At 38.3% G+C, this 19,318-nt stretch overlaps 1 protein-coding gene across 5 annotated transcripts in view; it reads right to left on the bottom strand.

Annotated features, from left to right (window-relative positions):
- CLIP1 (CAP-Gly domain containing linker protein 1) overlaps positions 1-18,313 on the bottom strand; it is a 54,899-nt gene extending 36,586 nt beyond the window's left edge. For 2 of the 5 annotated variants that reach the window (XM_026041821.1, XM_026041823.1), the window contains exons 1-7: positions 18,294-18,309; positions 17,714-17,902; positions 16,672-17,243; positions 5,144-5,268; positions 4,612-4,828; positions 1,864-2,061; positions 1,390-1,493 (exon numbers count right to left, since the gene is read on the bottom strand). In XM_026041821.1, coding sequence (XP_025897606.1) covers positions 1,390-1,493; positions 1,864-2,061; positions 4,612-4,828; positions 5,144-5,268; positions 16,672-17,243; positions 17,714-17,807 — 1,310 coding nt within the window. In that variant the 5' untranslated portion in view covers positions 17,808-17,902; positions 18,294-18,309. Of the gene's footprint in view, positions 1-1,389; positions 1,494-1,863; positions 2,062-4,611; positions 4,829-5,143; positions 5,269-16,671; positions 17,244-17,713; positions 17,903-18,293 lie in introns of all 5 variants that reach the window. The other 3 variants (XM_026041825.1, XM_026041820.1, XM_026041824.1) reach the window with 3 other exon arrangements.
- Positions 18,314-19,318: the final 1,005 nt, after the last annotated feature.

Raw genomic sequence — 19,318 nt, 5'->3', positions numbered from 1 at the left:
GGAGAAGACCAGCTGCCCTCTTGCCTTTGAGTTACGCACACTGCTCGTGTCTGCAATTGGGCTGGTGGAAGGAGAGGCGACTGCTGCAAGCTTGCTGGGAATTACAAGTGATGGATGTGTAAAAGATAAAGGACAAGAGGAACTCGAATTTGTCACATCTTAGGACTGAAAGTGGGCCTCGCCCCCATGCTTTGGGAAACACAAGATTAAAGGTTATTTGACTTCAAGTTACTGCTGAGACTGTACTGAGTACTTAGGACAGGACTTTCAAAATACAGAATCCTAGAGTGCTTAGGAGGAAGGAGAAACACTACACTGCTGAAGCCATGGAATATTTCTCTAGCTGCAAAACGTCACTTTGGCTAATGGCAGCAGGCACAYACAGGGACACTGTTATGCTGCCTAGCAACGTGCTGAAGGTGAGCTYAAGGCCACGGAGGACTGCAGTAACACAGACCCCCACTGACCTGGCAATCAGTGAAAATACATCCAYGGCCAGGCAAACGGAGCTGCTGCCTTTTTTTTTTTTTTCCTCTTTATTTTTAAGCAGTCCTCTACTTTATATGATATGCAACTAATTCTAGATCTGCCATCTACTGTTTTACAAATTCAGATAGAGTGGGTCCTCTAAGAGGAGTGTGCAAATTGCAGGGTCTACCATTGCATCAGATTATTTCCTTGCCTAACTGGGCAGATCTATTTGTTAATCTCAGTCCCTTTGCTCAAACGGTTAAGAAAGGCAATTAGAAAAGGCATTAAAGGATTTGATGGTTTCTTTAAGAGAACGACCCTACCTAGAAACATGCAACTGATAGAAATTCAGGCCTTAGATCTCTCGTGAATAATTTATTGCTATTTCAGCACTCCTAGAAAATGGAATTATCAAATCTTTCACTTTGAAGTGGAAAATGGGTGTTTCAAGAACTTCAAGCACAATCTATTGATATGCACAATCTAACTTCATATGAGTAGAAACAAAACCCTTGGCAACAGAGGGCAATTCTAAAAGAAATGCATTACATAAAATTCAGCTGTAAGCAATAGCTTATAATAACAAAAATAATAAGTGATAGTTGCAACTCTAATCAGTTTCTACCTGGATTGTTTTTTGAGCAGTCTAAAAGGAGATATTCAATCACAAAAACATCTCAAAATTTCCTCTAATTTCCTGTTCTAAATTCAACTCAGCATAGCATAGCTTTCACTGTATTATACCAGCCGTAATACTAACTGCAGATAATTTCTCTCTTAATATTAAAGTAACTGCAATACAGTTCTACAGAGTAAATGCCCACATCTACATTATTTGAAATGTTTCCTATTTGCAATTCACTTTTATAAAAACCTTTTTCTTAACAGAGCRCACAGACGAAGACATTTTGGGGTCACCTTTTCTCTTCCTCAAGCTGATTGAGAAGCTCCACTTTCTCCCTATCAGCAGCCTCCACCATAGCTCGTAGCTGGTCCATTTTTGCTTCCATCTCCAGTACATGCTATTTGGCAGTAACAAGAGTAAAACATAGYAATTTGGTAAATGGGGCAATCCATAAGTTTAATTCAAGTTATACAGCTCAAGTTATATCTCAGCAATTGTGATTTGGTAAAGAGATAGCCCAATGACAAGAATACGAGCACATCCCAATCTGCGTATAGTCATAGAAAACCAAGATTCAGACAAGTTCAACCAGAGGTGGGTGACACAGATTTACTATTCTCATCAAAGCAAAGCCTCCACATGGAATAACTCTTAGGTATGGACTATTTATGTTTTAGAATACCATTTCTTACTCTCCAAGCTTTTCAATAAGGCAATGCAATTTTGGGAATTAAGTCCATTTTCAAGAACAGCTACRGCGCTCTTACCCGATCGTGTCCATCTCGAACAAGTGCTAATTCCTGCTCTATTTCTCCTACGTGGCTGGTTGCTTTAGCAACTTCTGCCCTCTCCAAGTCCCTTTCTGCCAGGAGCTGTTCAATGTGCTGCTGCTTCTCCTTCAATGCCTCCTGYAGGGCTGTAGTACCCGAAATCTTTCTTGCATACCGGGAAGATGTTTCTGTCAACTTTAGAAAGTAAATATGTTAAAAACTGTTTTATATCAGCCGAAAACCAGGGACACCTCCAGATTCCACAAACACTGYGTTAGTAAAGCAAAAGCTTTCTGTAACCTACTGTACCTTCTYCTTTACATTTTTAATAAAAAATATCTAAATTATGTGATTTTCTAGACATTAATAACAGACATATCTAAGCAGTAAGCCCGTTCTGTGGCAGCAGGTGGTATGTAGGAGACAGAAGTGTTCAAGCWAAAACAAAAGTCAGGCCTGAGTTTAAGGTGCGTGCTGTAGACTGGCACGAAGGCTAGCTTGTTAGGTTTCTAAGCAGCTTTTTGTGGAAAATATAACAGCATCCTTAAAGCAAGTTAGAAAAGATTCTCCCTCTGCTTAACAGGTCCTAATCTTGGGTCACCAGCAATTGTGTAACATTCCCAAATGCTCTGGGAAAGTTTTGGGAAGTCCAACTGGCATTTYGTGCATCTAATCTATTTGGGAACAAAAGGTGCTTACCTTGCCTTAAAAAGTCAGTCTTACAGCTAATATAAGCCTAAAACATTTTGAACAAGCACAACTGTTATCTGATTAAAACATCTAACATTTAGAATTAGATTAATTGTGGAAAAAGCTGTCTGGAAGATACTTAGCAGCATAGATATAAATTAATCTGGAAAACTATAGCTAAAAYGAACCTTTTGCTTTTTCTTGACCTTGCATGATCTCTGCTCCACTGAATTTGTCAACTCACAGCCTTGAATTGTAAGCCTATAATCCACTGGAAATACTCTATCAAGTTACTCAAAAGATATGAGACACCTTCTTATAAAACAATGCTTTTGATAATGTTTAGACTAGCTGTTTCTTATCTTCTCAGTTTCTGGAAGATGTATCATTYCAGAACATGAAAAGCTTTACCTCACACACAACTTTTGCTTTTTAAGAAGTTAGCTCCTCTAATCCAGCCTGAATTTATTTMTTATTTCAAAAGAAATGCAAAGTAATTGAGAACAATAAAAATCTTCCATGTTAAAATGTGATTTCAGGAAATCCTATTTCTTCACGGGGCTAGCTTTTGAAGAAAGTGTCAAAATTATTCTCCCGGTTCTTTTATTTGAATAGGAATCAACATTGCTTGTTGTCTAAAAAGACWGCTTGCAGGAAGCTGAAATTTTAATTCCACAACTAACAGATTACAGAAGCACTGCATTTTATGGCTCGAAACATCGCAACACTCTGGGGCACAACACAAAGGCAAAAAAGCAAATATATTGCAGTCATTTACAATGTAAAATAYGCTGTCTTATTGCTGAGAGTATCCTAGCATACCAATGCTTTATTGGGTGCAGGTATTCCCTGACTTGGAGCCACTACTAAAACAGTGCACCAATTTCAGACTAGGGGGCACTGTGCAGCCAGCAGTGTGATTTCCAGAAGAGATTAAGTAATAAAGTCTGTTCTTTTGTGCCAAATAAAGATCCCATATGCTTGTTGCAATAGGGTATTAACCCTGTTTTCCTGACCAATTCTTGACCTTTGCTCACTTGTAAGCTGCTTCAGTTTGGAAGGACTAGAGCACGTCACTTCTCAGCCCTKCACCTGCTCGTCAGGGGAGCCAGTTTGCTGCCAGTTTCAGTTCAGTGGGAGCTGAATGCCTGTAGTTGGAAAGAGATGACGTTATGTACTCTGGTTCAGAAAATAGTCTAGTGTGAATAGATAATTATTTATATGCATTTAATTGCCATGGAAGAGAGTTCCTTTCCTCAATTTGGCTTTCCCAGAAGACTTCCATTTCACTCCATGTGACCCAAGACTAGGACATCTGTGTAGCAGAGTAACTTCAAAAGGATCCAGGGTAAGTGTATTAGGCAGAATTAGTACAATATTAAAATTCATCTGAGCACTGCACTTTTCAAAACATAGCCTTTATGAATTTAAGGGATTAAAATCAAATCTAAAGGAAAAGAAAGGGGCTTCTTGTCAGCAAAGACTTGAGAATTGCTACTTCTACATTTCTCAACTAATGAATCTTTTCAGTGATGAGAGAGACTTTATGTTTTACACAATTTGAAACTTCCCGCTCAATAAAACTCTGTTTCAGTCTCTGGCAGTTTTTATGGATATCAATTCCTCAAACACAAATGCCATGATACAGAGACAGTACTAGGGAAAGAAGAGAGAAAAAAAAAAAAAAAAAAAAANAAAAAAAAAAAAAAAAAAAAAAAAGCAACAACAAAAAACCCCTAACAACATAGATCCCAACCAGAAATCACTAACACCTTTTCAGTCTGTTGGCATCACAAGCCCCTTTCTTAATGCAGTAACTCGAGTTAGTTTGAATTAACTGTAAGCTTAAATATTCAAGTATTGAGCTACTTTTCAGGGCTAGCTAAGATTTCCTTCCTTTATGCATGCTTTGAGAGTGGGGGAGAAAAAGCACAATTAGACATATATCATACCCAAGATCRATTCTGTTCTCAATTTATGGAAGTAAACTGCAGGCAAATACCATTTGGATTCCTGCTTAGGTATGGAAAGCATGCAGTAGAAAAAGAAGCTTACTAGTCCTGTACGGCTTGGCTTGCTGCTTACTGAAGATGCCACCGAACTGAGAGAGCTCAGGGAAGAGGCACTCGGACTGCGTTTCAGGGCCGAGGGAGTTGCAATCACTTTTCGCACGGTTGTCTTTGCTTTAGCTGGGGTGGTTGAGGGGAATCCAATCTTCGTAACTTTGTGGACTGGAGCAAACAAACCGTATTTTGGCTGACACTGGAAATACCTTTAAAAACGACAAAGATATGAGCACTACATTAACTTCTGTCTTTTCAGGCACATGATCTCACAAAACTTCATAAAGAATTCTTGATCATCTGTTTAAAAGTATTAAAGGACAAAAAGTAACAGATGGTGTTAACAAAATAATCTATATTAGACCTAACAATTTTTTGAAATAACAATAAAACCTAGCACACACACACACACTTAGGCAGGAGGTTTACAGACTATTCTTTTTGATATAAAAATATTCACAATAAAAAAATAAAATAAAACAGTCCAAATGTTTAAAGTAGTTGTTAATTTGATGATTTCTAACCTTGTTCCAGCAACTGCTCCATCATTCTTTCCCAGAGGTTCATCYAGCTCTACTCCACACCACTCTCCTTTAGCAAAGTCGGTTTCTCCCAGGAAACGGACAACTCCAGCCTTTGTTCCACCAACCTAAAGCAACACGACACAACAGGTTTTACTGCCTTTCCAAACTAATACAAAATCAAGTGTAAAAAGTATTCAGGTTAAACATAATCACAAAGCACAATAAGGACAATCTTTTTTTTTTAATTTCAAGTTGTATATTCTGCTACATCTTGTCTAAATCTTGTTATAATACCTGGAATAGATTTCCACAACAAAATTATTTACAGGACCACTCTACACTTTCCTAGCATTTAAAGTCTTCCATATTTTCACTAAAAGATAATTCAGATGAACCACATGATTTCTCTCTTGCATTTGAARGAATTTATATCAAGTATAATGCATTGTGTCTACATCTTTGCAAAGTGCTAACACATGTTTGAATTTTCAGGCAGAAAATTAAATTCTTGATCTTTTCTTCATACTTCATACACTCCTAAATGCAAGGTTAGAATTGATTTATTTTCAAACTTATTAATTTTTTACAGCCATTATCATCACATTCTTCTTGCTTGTAATTTCTGCAATGATAGTTCCTCCTAAGTGCCAGGGGAGAAAGGAATTAAATTAAATGAAAAAACAAAAGATGTTCAGTGTGACTGGCAGTTGCCAAGAGAGGCCCCAAGCCAGAACTGCGGGATCCTTGTAGGTCAGGGTGACAATATGTCCCATTTGTGTGAAAATCTGCTCGGCCAGCACCTAGCACTAAGAATTTCTCATATACCAAATGTTAATCAAAATCATCTCTTCAGGAAGTTATCTGGATTCACCACGGACTTTGAGGTTTTGTGACTTTTTATCTTGTACTTTATAACATAATATAGCACACATTATGCAATTAGGAATACATTTTGTAACCTTGACAGTAAGCTTAGGTGCAACCTGCTAACACAGAAACCTTTTAGGTACTTCAAAGTATATTAGGAATTTATTCAACTCTTCAATGTTAGACATTCTATTTTTGGGGGAAACTTCCTAGGATAACTAAAGAACAACACACTGCTTGCACTGTAARTTAGGCTGGATGCTTACAATACCCTGGATAAACCAAAATAAGGCATTTGAGAAGTGTTCACACAGAGATTAGCAGTGAGGAATATAGAAAGGGAGCACATTATCCTGCATGAAAGCACCGAGGGTGCACCGAGTACCAGCACTGTGCAGAGCAGCTGCCACACTGAATTTGTGCTCTAGCTTCTGGTCAGCCAGTCTGCAGAGCAGACAGCTCTGCTGGCAATTCAACTGACGAGGAAAAWTCCTGATCTACAGGCTAATAAATCTGGGAAAAATGGAGAAGTAAAATTAACCCTTTTTGTATTATTCAAGTGAAGACAACCACTGGAGACAATTTCATCCAAGTCAAAAAGGCAGTAGTCTTTCCTCCCTCGTTAGAGGCAGCTTTCAAACAATTTTTAATCTGCAGACCACCTTTACATCTTGCTTTAGGAGGTTCTGAATTAATATTTGTRATARAATTAAAAAAAAAMMMCAAAGTTTACAGTTATCGTGATTCAGCTTAAAATAGTAGCTGGCAGCATGGTTGGTATTTAATGTTCTTGGCAGAAAATAGGAACTTCCCCTTTCTTAAAAAAAATAAACAAGAGTAGTGTCTTGAGGAAAAGAGTTTTTTTTTTTTAAGGATAAAAAAAGAAAAGAAGTTATATCAAATACTTCGGTACAGGAGTGAGGAGGAGAAATATAACATCATTTGTGAACAAGATTTCCTGGAAACATCTATCCCTGATGCCTGTGTTGGTCTCCTTCACACATATCCTACTTCTTCTAGATGACAAGCATTAAGTACATTCATTAAGTACAAACATCAAAATAAAATCCAGCTGAGGAGTATGAAAGAAACATGCATACGTGTGTGTGTATACATACCAGTCCATACCAGGTCTTCCAAACTGTTTTTAACCAATTTCTAGGTTAGTTGCTTTTCTCCTGCCCATGCCCCATTCCCTCACTTTTTTTTTTTTTTTTTTTAATAAATGTATAATAAATGTAGAAGATATGTTTATGTGAAAAGAAAGACTGGATTAATTATATAACCAATTGTTTTCCCATTGAATTTTGTGCTGGTGTCTGTCCAAACAAATGGTTAAAAAACTCAAAGGAGCCTGCAGAGAAGCCACAAGAGCAGCCAGGCAGGAAAGCTAAAACAATAGCCTCATAAGGAGCATCCCCTCCAAGCCAACAGGCAGCCGGGCCCTTCTACAGATTCCTTAGCTCCTGCAACTCAACTACTTAGCTAAGCCAAGGAGCTTTTTCAGCAGTGCTGGAAGGGTTGTTCTTTTGCTGTTAAATAAAGATAAATCTAGCCAGTGTCAGGGAAGAGAGGTCAAGTGGATGTGAAGAATCCGAGAGACAGGAAAACCTGTTGCAAGCTATTTCCTCCAACTTCGGCTGTAAACAAGCCAGAACTACTGGAGCTCTGGTTAGTCTGGGGTGCAGAACAGGCATTTCTTTTGGTTTCATACCTCAGCCCTGCTCACTTTCCACACAGAGGTAAAAGAACGCATGGCATTTATTTGGAAGAAATCACTGAAATGACTATCTAGGAGGCACAACCTGGAAGCAAAGCTTTGGCAGCGCCCAGCCCACGTTGGACCCGCGACAGCGATCACAGCGGATCCGCACGGGCCGACAGTCCAGGGCCTGGTGGGAACGAGCAAATACAGGAATTCGAACACCAGGAACATATGGGGATGCACAACATGAGATCCCCAGGAGAAACAGCAACGTGACTAGTCTTGTAACCATGGCACTGGGATTATTTTAAAACAAGAGGCCATAAAGAATGCCAAAGAAGTTTTTTTTTTTTCCAAGCCTATCAAGATTTTCTGAAGAGCCATTTATTGAATTTTTGCCCTGTGCAAACACCAACAAATGCATCCTTACGAATAACAGGAATTTGGGTACACTGTGACAGTAAAGTGTTTGGAACATGGATGTAGCTATACATGCATTTTTTGCTCAGTTCTAAGCAAAAAAATCTTCTAAATMTCCAATATTAGAGTCAGTATCAACATTGATCTGTAAAGTTTGAAGCTACTGAAGACTTCCAGTTATTTAGAGGTCTGCCTAAAAAGGTGCTTCTTTCTTCAGTGTAAAAATAAGCACTCATCCCAAAACAAAATGTCTACTTTGAAAGCACTTAATAAACATCACTTATTCCCTTGACAAAAGAAGGTGAGGAGGTCCAGGACAATACAGTATGATAAGGGCTTATCTATGCGTAAAAGTTGTTTTACATACAGGTTTACATGTAGTGCTCTAAAGGAAAGATTAAGTAGTGAAGTTTTATATGTTAATATGAAAAAAGTGTATTTACATGAACTGAGTAATAGAAGCTGCTGCAGATTATTTCCTAGCAGGACATGAAAGAATAAAAAGTCCTATTCAGCTTTTAAGAGCTACATGAGAAAAATAGGACATCATTACCATGAAGGCAGCTTTCCATGACCTTCATCCATGCTAAGGCAGGTCACCAAATAATGGAGCAGAGAAAAGAACTGCCAAATCTTTTTTTAGGCAGTTATCACACAAAATATTCAAGCTGAACAATATAAAACAGCAATGCCAGAGTATCTAAGTTAGGCTACTAGGCAATGTGATTCTGTGAAATTTGGAATTTGGCTGGTGTTACGTCAAATTAYATGGGGAAAACCAATTAAACTCCACTTATTAAATTACAACTAAGCTCACCAGAAACTACTGCAACGAAAAATAAAGTAATAAAACAGGTTTGCAAACCTGAAAGAATCACACACTTCAAACACTTCTCAATGAAACCACAGCAGTATGAGTAAGCCAAGCTGCGTGAGAACCGCTAGAGCCCTGCATTTCCAAAGATAAGGAGGAGGAAACAAAAACAAAACAAAAAGAAAAAAGAAAAAGTGTAATCCAGAAAAGCAAATGGTCTTTAAAATCAGACTGTTGTTTAAACAGTGTTCTTCAGAAAATACACATCTCTGAAAAATCCACTGTCTGAAACTTGGCCAGTAAAACAGTATCGCTTAGGGGACCAAAGAACTGACCACTTGCCTGGTAAAGTGCAGAGTTGAAAGTGAAGAAAAATCACTGCTTTCTCTCCTGTCTGATCACTATAMTTTCTGGTGCACTCTAAAAAGCATCACTTGGATGCTTTTGGCTTGTGGCACAGACTGGAAATCACCAGAACCACTCAAACTATGGTACCCAGAAAATACAGCACTTGGGCTGTGGGAGAAAAATTCAGCCAAAAACCACTTTGACAATAACTAATCTACCAATCAGAATCTTCTTTCTCTTGTTTTTCAACATTTAGAYAAGCCATTGTCAGCTGGTTTACAAAAACAAACAGAAAAACAAAAAGTTGAATTTAGTTGATGCTTTCTCACTGATTCAAGGCTAGAAGGCACCATCAGTTCTGGGTCACCAGCAGTCCCATATTTCATGGGGCATTACAATTTACCCAGTTCTCTGTCTAGTGAACCCAGTAACTGTACTAAGCTCAGCTGTCTCTATGCTTTTAGATCAGAACAGGTATTCACCAGAAAGTGTGCTTCCATTGGCACCTTGCTTTCATAGTTAATCATGCCATTGTCATAAAAACATTTAAATTAAAAATTAAATAAATAAATTGACCTTAGCTTCCAGACTCTCATTATGCTTTTATTTAGAAGATTACAGTCCTCTTTAGCAACTGCAGGAAAGTATGTACACTTGCTTTAAGCAAGTCACCTTCATAAATTAAGCAGACTGACTCCAAGTGTTTGACTGCAAGATATTTTCTTCTCCTCGAGTCATTTTGAAGCTGTGTTCTCGGTTTTCTTCAGTGTTTCCAACCTTTTTTTTTTCAAATAAAAAAAGCTAAGATAATAACTATATGCATTATTCATGTACTAAGCAGAAAGGCTCCACATACCAATGTAAAAAATGTAAAAAGAACTCCCTCTTCTCAGTAATTCCTGTTTAGGGACACACGTCACTGGTCCTTCTGCCACAGTAGCAAACCATGAACAAGTACCTTTGACTCACAGATCTTTTTCAGACATTACCCTTTCCAGAAAACTGCTATTCATTTTACAAGCCTATGAGTAAGAGCATAAATTGCATGACAAGCTCTGCAACTGGATTCAACCAAACTGGTTTGGAGAGCTTGGCCTACTAGGGACCAAAGGAGACGTTCTCACAGACTGCCCTTCACCTACAGTTATTCACCATTCTCACCATCCAGAGACTTTATAGAAATAACTTGTACTGCCAAAGCATTGATCAGAGTGCTGAATAATATTAAAAAAAAAGTGCATCTTCTGATTAAATTCATAGTTTCAAGGAAGGAAGTAAAATTTAAGAACCATCTGCTTTAATAAAACTGTCATGCTTCAGTTTGACAACGTCTGCTTCCCCTGTCAGTTTTTGCCTTTTTCTGCCTGACATTGGACAAGCAAGATTTCACTTTTCCAGGTCATCCCATTTTCTTTTAGGAATAGCTGCAGAACATTAGCTCTTTACTCATGCCTTGAATATCAACTAAATTTAAAACCTGTTTCTAACTTAGATTTTTCAAAGCAGCAGCTTTGTGAATMGCAGGATTGATGACGTTGGTTTTCCTTTGGAACTGGATATCACAGTTGAGTGGCTTTGCTATTTAAAAATGCAACAGTGTCCACAGCTGTTTCCACTTTGGAAAGCAGTATTTAGACAAGATCTCAATCACATGGATTCTCTGGTGTGCAGAAGTCTGCACAGTCACACTGCTCCTTTCCCAAACATGTGGTATAGGGTCTTTGCCTTCTATTTGGCTACCTGTTTTCATGACACTTTTAAAAACTTATCTTTAAAGCACTACTCCTCTGTTAAAATCAGCAGACTAAAAAGTTTGAACGCAAGGCTGAAGCAAGCAGGAAAGATCAAGTGGAATAGGAGACTGACAGCTACAATGTTATTAATCAATTCTCTATTTCCCTAAGAGACCAAATTCATAATTGAACGATTGAGGTTTCTCCATATGTGAAATAAAACGGAAATAATTCAAATATCAAAAATGTAAGACCCTTGATTTGTTTGTCACAAAGGAAAGAACAAGAAGAACTAAAAGCAATCCCATGCTACAAAAGCCACACATGAATTTGCTACCACTAAAAAGCAAAGGTGAAGACTAAAACAGATAAATAAGTTATTCTTTTGTCTGTCCTGTGTCAAAAAGAGCAAGTACAGAGTGTTTCGGGACTTCATGTTCCTTGGGAAGGCACAGGGAGGCAGGCAATCCATGCACATACATGAAAAGCTTTCAAACTCGCATAGACAAACTATTAATGAGTGTGAAAAATCAACTATTAGTGCTCACAATTTTAAATTAAACAAGGAGCTGCTGAGACAAAATGACTCACATTAACACACAACCAACACCTTTCTGGGATGATAAGATAAATTTAGCATCTTATCTATTTTTAAACAAATAAGTGCAAATAAGTCCTGAAAAAAATATTTAAAATTTAACACTAAAAAAGTTGCAGCTTTCATAACTAAAATCACCAAGCTCAACAAAATCACGGATAAAGTGTTTAGATGCTCTCTCCAGTGTCCTTCAGCTATATTTTTATATGTATTTTGCATGCTGTGGCAAGTACTCCACCAGCTAATTTACATCATGCTCTACAATATCTAATTGCCTAAATCTACATACATAAATGCAGGAAACACTTCTATCCTTGGGCTAACATGACAGGGTCATCAAAATACCTTACAGCAGCTTAAGGATGAGGCAGAAGTGTGACTGAGCAGTTAAGCCCAGCGATACATTTGCAATTACAACAAATGAGGCTCAGGAGGGGCAGCCTGCACACAGCACACAAGAGCCAACCACACATATTCGACTTCYACACCTGTCTTCTTTTTCCATTCCTCATATGTATTGTGGCAAGATAAATATTTTAAGATGTATTTTAAGGTGTATTTACTATTTGAAATGTTATAGAAGCAAGATAAAAACGAAAGTTTACATTAAAAATGCCATATTGTCAATGCAAGATTATTCCTAAAGCGAGATACCTCTCTTTGCATGTAAAGTATTTTTTCCCTTGCTTGCTAAGAGTCCTGGAATTTAATCACTTCATAGCCTTACGTCATGTTCACTTGAAGATAAGTTACATGGGTGGAAACAAATCTGACAATAATCTCTTATCAGTCTCTGCCTATTACAGCACCAAAGAACCTAGCAAGGAACTCACTTGCAAGAAATAATATAGCGGGAGCAGTATAAAACAGACACAGGGAGAGGAAATTAAATATATAGAGAACAACTTTGCAGAAAGGCCACATCAGCAGATGCCTGTAAATCTAGTTTGCAATGTTTTGTGAACATATGGAAGGAGGCCCAAGTTACAGCTTTACAGCTCAGCTCCAGCAGCATCAGATTTGGCAGACCATGATGAAGCTGTAGCTGGTTAAAAGAATGAAAGAACATTAATCCCTTGAGAAGGTTAAGGCCCCTTAGGTTGATAAGATTTTTTTTTTTTTTTGAACTATAACATCTGGTCCTTCCAGGAAGGAGCCTAAGATACTCAGGACAGCTTCAATGCTTGGCAGGTGCAATGTTTGGCACTTAAAGCAGGTTTTGCCCTGGCTTTTTCAACACGATAACCTAATGATAATAACAAAAGAAAACAAAGCAAGCAAATACTTCGTATTGGGCTCTAGAGAAATGAGTGGTTGCAATGCCAGGGCACACAATTTCTCTGGTTGCAACTCAGACAAACAGGAAATAAGAACCGGTTTGGCCTGAAACAAGTTGGTTTCTTAACTAAGTTTTCAGCCAGAGCAGTTCTTCCCCAATCTGTTCTACTACATGGCCACAGCAGCTCTTCCACTGGCACATGGAGGGAGAAGAGGGAAAGCGAGAGGATGCAATCCATTTTCATAAATATTCTTGTASTAGCTTTAAAAGGGTCAGCAAAATGCAGTCTCATTTCCCACTTCACAACAGTCCCCAAATATGAGACCAGGTTGCACAGGGTTAATGTTTTCTCTCTGCATATACTGGCTAAATGATATCCAGATTCTGTAACATACTTCAGATGTTAAGAATGGAAAATATGATTAAGTCAGAGCTATGTGAACTACTCTTTGAATTAATCATTTTTCCTTTGCTTTGGCTATTTTTTTCAGTAGAAGCTGTATATCAGCACAAGAAGTATAAAAAGATGACTAACAAGTTACATAACAAATACTACTGTTTTTAAATAACTAACTTACCTTCCTCTCATTTTCAATAGCTACATATTAGCATGAAGATTCACCAAATACTTTTTACTGAAAATTACTGCTCAGTTTCAAGTCAACAAGGCAATTCAGTACAGGACTTGTTGAATTTGGCTTAAATAAGTCAAGACTTAAGGAAGTCTGACTTCTTATCAGAGACTTCTCAGACAGCACAGAGCTTGCCTGTGCTTTAACTTAATTGCCTTTGAGGAAGAGTAAACTGCAGGTAGAAATCTAGAGCACCTCTCCTCCTGCCCTGGACCATCCATTTTATGGCACAATAAATAAGTTTGTGTATTTACTTCACTTTTAGTTTGATTTTTTATTGATTCATTTTCATTCCTCCAGAAACTCATAGAAGATAAGTTCTACAAAAAGAAGGTTGCTTGAATTTCTCTATCACTGCTGCATCTCCCTTCCTGAAACTAGCATCTGCAAAGAGCTGTTTTTCTACAACTTACCTCAATTTAAGGACTCAGAATCTGTCCAACCAAATAAACGAAAGAAGTGTGGCCAATTACTGCAGCAAAACCATTGCAGATACTTTCCTACAAACATCCATGGCAATACAACTCTGCATATGCATCTTATCTGCCCATTCTGTTATTAAGCTTTATAGGGTAGGGTCTCCTGGAAAAACGGGTTTGACGGCCATTGGGAAAGCAAACCTATATTCCAACGCAAAGTTTTGCCTCTTTTGCATTTTTCATCTTTTTATATAATTGCTCAGCATGACCTTAACACAAGATCCTCTATGCAGGCTTGCACTGCAAGAATATGTATGCGACAACCGCCCAGTTTTATTGGGCTCATTCCTCTCACCAGTACTGCCACTGACCAAGGCTCTGAAACAGTTAGTTGCATGTCATCACTATTTTTCTGAATGGTAACTGGAGTAAACTAGAAAGCAGGATTTCTACTGGAAACTTTTTTGTTACTATGTATATGTAGTTTTTCAGGCACAAAGCAGTTTCCTGGTACAAGATTTAGAGAACACCACACACAAACCCATGCTGTGTTAGGTAACTGAGTGCATATAGACTGGCAAAACAACGGAGATCAAAATAATAAGGAAATGAGCTGAAGACGTTTTTCTATCCATACGGACCAATGCAGACAAGGCGCTATGTAGATGATTGAAGCAATCATCTCTCCAAGAGCTCTTTAAACAAATAGCCTTTAATCAAATTACCTCATCCCTACACCACTGGCTATATGCATTTGACGTGGTGACAGACTGAGGAAGCAAGTGCAAAGAGTTCACGGTTTCTTAGAAGTGGAATTAATAGCAGGATGCAAGACCTTTCATATAGGAGGACAGTAGTCTAGGTGATGGGAAATGCCAATTTGTCAAGTCTGCAATGAACTGAACCCAACATTTCAGGTTCAACACACTTTTGTCAAATTTACATCTAGTGTGAAATGAAATGTGAGCTGCCAGCTRCACTTCTCTAGCATTTAAATACTTGTCAAGGTGGCTTCTTGTTTCTTGACAGCCCAGATTTGTAAGGGGGGGGTGGGGATGGGAGGTGGGAAGAAGCTGCAAGAGCTTGTTTTCCCCTTTCTGTTGAAGATACCATCCAAAAACCATTTCCAAGATGCATTGCTGAGCAGTTTTCTTCTCAAATATCACCAGTCACCCTCAGTATGGTATTGCTATTACAAGAACAGTATCTAGTGCTAGTGGTTTGCAATGACATGGTTAGACTGGAGGCATTTCAGAACTAGGAGGCTACACTGTCACTTGGAACTGAAATCCTGGACTGAGCTGGGAAGTACAAATTCTATCCATCCTCTCATCTTCTGTGCACCACACTGCTGAAAAGTTACTGCTGTCTGTGTAAGCAGAAACAAATGACAGCCCAAGGAGCAGTCCAGCTGCATACATTGATGGAGACTGAAAGGCTACGCCAGCTACAGTAAATGACAGGAATTTTTTTCATAACAACTGGTGCTAGCTGCAGGCTCTGCAAACAGTGACAGGTCAATTCTACACTCCACAGTGCTGGAAATGAATTCAATGAAGGAAAGAAATAATAGATTTATGCAGTCCAGTTCACCAGCATTTGCACTAACTAGGAGATTTAGAAATATCTAAATTTGAATTATGATTGGACAGGACATCTGCTGGGCACAGTGTGAAATCTACAAGAAAAAAATATAGTAAGGGAAACATTTTTCTTAATGCCAGATCGACTGAAAAATGAGAAGGGTTAAAAACAGCAGACAAGAATTCTGACCAGTTAAGTTCTATATTTCTGTGCATTTCTAGTCCGTTACACTGCTGTACGAATTACATCACTGCATTACTCAATGGGGAGAGAGATCGCACCAAAATTACACCAAAACAATTCTTCAGGTTAATTATGACAGATACAAGCCTAAAAATCTATTAAAGTGATTATGAAGTTATACTTTTTTTTTTTTTTTTTTTTTTTTAAGACTACAAAATAAATGATGCATCTCCAGCTTTCTAATGCCTCTTCCAGCAAAGGAGGGCTGGTTGAGCAAAACTTCCCACTTTTCCTAGCAGACGTATGTCAAATCAGTTATCAGAAAACAACCTATGCTCTACTACAGCGGTCTAAAAGGTAGAGCAACACAAAAATCTAAAAGAATGTTTCAACTACCAGAATTTCCTTTTAAAAGGAGTGCAAGTGATACATCAACAGAAACATTTGTGGTTCCGAATTTATGAAGGGCAGCCAAGTAACATGGCACATCCCCAAGAGAACACGTAATTCTTGGATATCGCAGGCATTATGAGACTACTTCTGTTGCTGCCTGTCACTACCCAGGGGAACCATCAATTACACAACTGTTAGCTTTAGAAAGACTTTTTGCCTGAACAGCTCAGCTTCTACTAAGTGTGAGCATAGGTATTAGAGTCATGAAAAGATAAGCTACAGATAGATCATTATCACACAAAGGGTTTAATTACCACTGGCAAATAGGAGAGAATAAAAATTACTGAAATAACCATTTTCTCTTGGCACTGTGAAGATCTCCCTATGATACGCAAAGCTGCATGTGAAGAGCTTGTCCGCATCAGAAAGTTTATGAAAAGAAAGTTCAAGTCAACAATGTGAACCAGGGTAGTTGAAAAGAATCTTAGAGTATTAGCAAAAACTATAAACCATCAATCAAAAAGCAGAAACAGAAGCTTCAGGGAAAACTTACCAGAACACGATCTCCAATTTTAAGCTCCCTTTCTCCTTTCTTCACAGATCCTGCTTCAGAGAGGTTTGATATAGACTCACTTGCAGTTTTTGAAAGATTGCTAATATGGGAAGGAGTCGAGTGCTCCTTAGCAGCAAGTGGTGAAGTTTTGTGTGGAATTCCTGAAGGCGGAAGCGCAGCAGCAGACGAAGACACCACGCTAGCAGCTGAGGTGGAAGTCGGGGACGTAGCTCTAGAAGCATGAGTTGTCTGGGTACCATTAGCTTCATCCTCCGTCAACACTTTCCTTGTCAATTTTGATGGCCTTGTAAATATTCCCCTCAAGGGTTCACACTGGAAATACCGAACTCCAGCCACAGAGCCATCGTTCTTCCCAATCGGTTCATCTAGGACAATCCCTGCCCACTGTCCTGGAGCGAACTGTGTTTCGCCAAGAAACTGAATAAAGCCAGGTTTATTTCCATTGACCCACACACGCTCCCCAACTCTGAAATCATCCACAAACTCATCATGTGCGTCTGCAGCGGTGGCACTTGAGGTCTTTTCAGTGGAAGCTGCTTTTTCAGCAGGAGCTAAAATCAAGCACAATGAGAAAGCAATGATTATCAAATATACTAGTATTCAATCAGGCTTCATTAATCTGTTTCAATTAATAAGCAATTAGAAAAGCATGATTTTGAAGAGTACAATCCCAGGTTTTATTACCTGTGAAAATACTGTAATCTCTGAAATACATAATTCAAAGTCTAATGCATTTAACTTAATCTTTATAATATTTTAACCAAACTCAAGAAGTTAAACCTCAAAAACTAAGCAATTGTCTTTGAAGAAAATGTCATGTTCATGATAAAGAAAACTGCTTGCTACATATTAGTGAAAAAATAGAATTCTGAAACAGATGAAGGATTTTTGTTAGGTCAGAAACAAATAAAAATAGTTTAGTATAAATAGTAAAAATAGCATATAACCATAGCTGTGAAACCACTTTATGTTAGAAGAAAAGAATAATAAGTAAAAGTGAAGATATTTATGCATTCATTACCAGCTGCAACAGATACAGGTGTTTTCAGTAACGTACTCCCAGGCTTGGTGATCTTTGAAGGAGCCTTTAGTCCACTTGGCTTTAACATACTCATCTTGCCACTGTTAATCTTCTTCACCCGTAGTAACTATCTTTYTCCTAGCATGGATACAGTATGTTCTTCTCTGTTTTTCCACTTCTGGATTAAACCTGCATATAAAAATATTGAAAAAAAAACATATATAGATATAGATATTTTAACTCCTATAAAATAAAGGAGTTACTACATGATAGCCTGTGTATGAAAACACACAATAAAAGATGCTTTATAATAACAACTAGAAGCACTTCCCTGGACAGTGTTYTCAACCTTTCATTTCTTGGAAGGCATTTCCTATTATAAGACAATAAATCTGAAATTAAAGCATCAAAATAATTCACTTCACTTACTGCTGATGTACTCATCTTGAGCTTTAAACTAAAAGGCTATTTTAGGAAAGAAAAACAAAGCCCTTAACAGCATTACTAACATTACACAGAGATATAATCGCTCTGTGCACCCTACTGTTTTAAGTCACATTTTTCAAGTGTTGCAACATACCAGCAAAAATAACTTGAAACTAGAGAACTAACTACAAGATAAGTCCAGAGAACCGGGAATTTCAGGAAAAAAGGAAAGAGTTTCTTTAAAAAGCCATTGCAACTGAAAAAGCAAGCCTGGTCAACAGAGCTCAATGTTTACAACTAGAAAGTAAACATCTACCTCAGCTCTACTGGAATCGCACGCTGGAGATCACAAGATACATTAGCTCACAGTCCCCAGCACTGTGCCCCAACTACAACCCGCTGCAGGGAGGAGGAGGAGGAGGAGGAGGAGGAGGGACTCTTCGCCACGTTGCTAGGATAAAGCACTGCTCCGACTTGGAAGCCAACTATAAGCTTTCCAGGCAGGCACGCCATGAAGTTTTGCCACAGAAGGCATCTTCTTTCTGATTACAAAAGCTTTACAAAAGCTTTTTAATTTATATTGTGAATTCAGAGCCAAGCTGTAAGCTGACTGCTGCCTCCCCGCTTTAAAAGCATAAACTGCTCTTTATGAACATAGCTTAGATATTTACTAAGCTAAAGATATATAATTACATATATATATAGCATTGACAGAACTATGCCCATTTAAAAACCACCACATACCTGCACAAAAATAAAACCACAAAGGAAACGTAGACATGTGGCAATGTCAGACTGTTTGTGCAGATCACAACAAACCAGAACTGCAAAGCAGGTCTCAGCGCTGCTGTTTACTCAGCACCTTGGCACCAGTCCGACTGTACGCACAGGCAAAGGGCCGGACAACCGCAGTGTTCCCTGGAGCGCTGGTACGAGCACCCCCGGTGCACACACCAAGTACACCAGGTATTTAAAGGCAAGAGAAACACTAAGAAAGCAGAAATTGCTCCCTGCAGTAATAAGGACTAAGGTCTTTTACCCACCAGTCTAAGTTTCACCTCGCACATACTATCAACAGCTAGCACGTTAGTCCTAAAAATCAATTCCCTGTGGAAAAAAAGAGATTGTCAGTTACACAGCTCTGTGATCCTATATGACAAGCTGAAACATTCCTCTGCT

This window comes from Nothoprocta perdicaria, unplaced genomic scaffold (genome assembly GCF_003342845.1).
Source record: "Nothoprocta perdicaria isolate Ctin4 unplaced genomic scaffold, notPer1 scaffold_294, whole genome shotgun sequence".
Taxonomy (NCBI): Eukaryota; Metazoa; Chordata; class Aves; order Tinamiformes; family Tinamidae; genus Nothoprocta; species Nothoprocta perdicaria.
The sequence above is the reverse complement of the archived record's forward strand: the minus strand, read 5'-3'. Positions and strand labels throughout refer to the sequence as shown.